At 43.7% G+C, this 2,286-nt stretch overlaps 1 protein-coding gene across 1 annotated transcript; it reads left to right on the plus strand.

Moving 5' to 3' along the window:
• The first annotated feature begins 433 nt into the window (after positions 1-433).
• Positions 434-2,008, plus strand: LOC112693515 (dachshund homolog 1-like). Its single transcript, XM_025568627.1, has 2 exons — positions 434-563; positions 911-2,008. The coding sequence occupies exons 1-2, from the start codon at positions 543-545 to the stop codon at positions 1,733-1,735; spliced, it is 846 nt and encodes a 281-aa protein (XP_025424412.1). The 5' UTR covers positions 434-542; the 3' UTR covers positions 1,736-2,008.
• The last annotated feature ends 278 nt before the right edge of the window (positions 2,009-2,286 follow it).

Raw genomic sequence — 2,286 nt, forward strand, 5'->3', positions numbered from 1 at the left:
TCAACGACGATGTGTATTGTATTGTGTATGGTCTTCACGTAAAATTTCAAATTAAATAAAAATCTTTTAAAATGTAAGGAAAACCGTCGAGCGCTATACAAACCATTATAATTCGTAAGTCATAAAACAACACTTATTAAAAATATACCCACATAATAATATATTATTATTAGCATAAATATGACTAATATTAATTGAGTTTTAAATAACCACGGGCAGAATAATTTTCGTGGTGTTTCATAAATGTATATTTTATTATTGTAAAACGGTGGCCGGCAGGGTCAAAGAAGCGCGTCATGACAAGGTGAACGAAAGAAGAAAAAAAAATGAATAGAGAAGGAGAGTGATAGTTGATGTTACTAAACGAATTACAAAAAGTGAATGTTTTGCCCGCGTCCAAGTTGTCCGTTTCCCAGGTGTATAAGAAGCGTGGTCAGCTTTAGCTCATCATCAGTTAGTCGTTCTACCGTGAGTGAACAACAACAACTTGTAATATTCTAGTAGTGAATTTTTGTTTAGTTTGTGATCAAATAATATCCAACATGATGAAAACACGCTTCGTGGTGAGTAAAAATTGCCAAGTCCAATACTTGGAGTTTTCGGCTATAATAAATCTACTGTTAACACTTAAATATTTCTTTTATTTTTACCGCAGAAAACGTAATACGCTATATTATGTTCTGTCAGCGGATAATCTAAAAACATTCGACTAAGTTCTCTCTTATTTTTCGATCTCGTATTCTCTGGAATAAGAGACTTAAAAATTTTTTTGAACACCACACACAGCTCTAGTTTAATAACATGTTCGTCGGCAAGAACTTGTTCGAGTAGATTATTTTTGCTACTCGTTCTATAGTAATTTTTAGAAAACGCACAGTATTTTCTAATGGGTTTTACTCTTGTTTTACAGGTGTTGGCATCGCTTGCGACTTTAGCACTTGCGAGACCCGAAGCTGGGTACTCTTATAGCTCCCCATCCTCGTCCAGTGGCGGCTACTCGTCCGGTGGAAGCACAGGATTGAGCTTCGGCGGTGGTGGCTACGCCAGCGGCAGCTCCGGCTATGCTAGCGGCAGCTCTGGCTACGCCAGCGGAGGTGGTTCCGGATACTCCATCGGAGGTGGTTCCGGATTCTCCAGCGGAGGTGGTTCTGGATACTCCAGCGGAGGTGGTTCCGGATTTTCCGGCTACAACTACGCCCCGGTCGCCCCAGTCGTGCAGAAGCACATCTACGTGCACGTGCCACCACCAGAGCAAGAGTACGTCGCTCCCCCACAGATCCAGCCGGTTGCCCCACCCCAGAAGCACTACAAGATCATCTTCATCAAGGCTCCTACCCCACCGACCCCGACCGCCCCGATCATCCCACAACAACCACAAGACTCCGAAAAGACTTTGATCTACGTGTTGGTCAAGAGGCCAGAGGAACAACCACAGATCACCATCCCGGCCCCGGCCCCGACCACGCCGTCCAAACCTGAGGTGTACTTCATCAAGTACAAGACCCAGAAGGAAGGTGGATTCTCGGGCAGCTCGGGCTCCAGCTTCGGTGCCGGTGGCGGAAGCGGCGCTGGTGGCTTCGGCGCCGGTGGCGGAAGCGGCGCGGGTGGCTTTAGCGACTCGCTCTCGTCCAGCGGACCTGGCTCCAGCTTTTCCGGCCCATCGTCCACATACGGCTCGCCCAGCGCCAGCCCGTCCGCCAGCTACGGTGCTCCGAGCTCTAGCGGTTCTTACTAACGCGCTTCATCCGAACGGCAAATAACGACGAAAGCAACAACAGCGAATATTAAATAAAATGTCCTCTTGTACGCGCACACACTTCGACACGACCGCGGGAAATCGTTGATTGTTATACTTCTCCGCGGTCACGGAACGCGATTCGAGAGAAGCGTCACCGTCCACCATCAACGCTGCTCCCCCATAACCCCCATCATGCCCATCCCAAACGCTGCTCGCCCCTAATCGATTTGTAACATATATTATAAATTCATGTAGACTATGTATTTTTTATACTTTTTGTTTTTTTTTATTTTATTATACGTTTGTTTCTAACGAAATTCATTTATTTTTTTATTTTTATTTTATTATTAAATGTTAGTCCCTCGAGATCAATTTTTAAAACGCGTGTTCATTTCGCCGCTGTTACACTTGCAAATCGGATAAATATCTAAAAAGAACTAAACGTCATGATTTATACATGTATATACCATACACACATAATTATATGAACAAAAATGCGAAATATACAGTTCAATTTTTTATAGAAAAATATCTATTTTTTGTTTATC

The sequence above is a fragment of the Sipha flava genome, unplaced genomic scaffold, assembly GCF_003268045.1.
Source record: "Sipha flava isolate LNK unplaced genomic scaffold, YSA_version1 88_pilon_pilon, whole genome shotgun sequence".
NCBI lineage: Eukaryota > Metazoa > Arthropoda > Insecta > Hemiptera > Aphididae > Sipha > Sipha flava.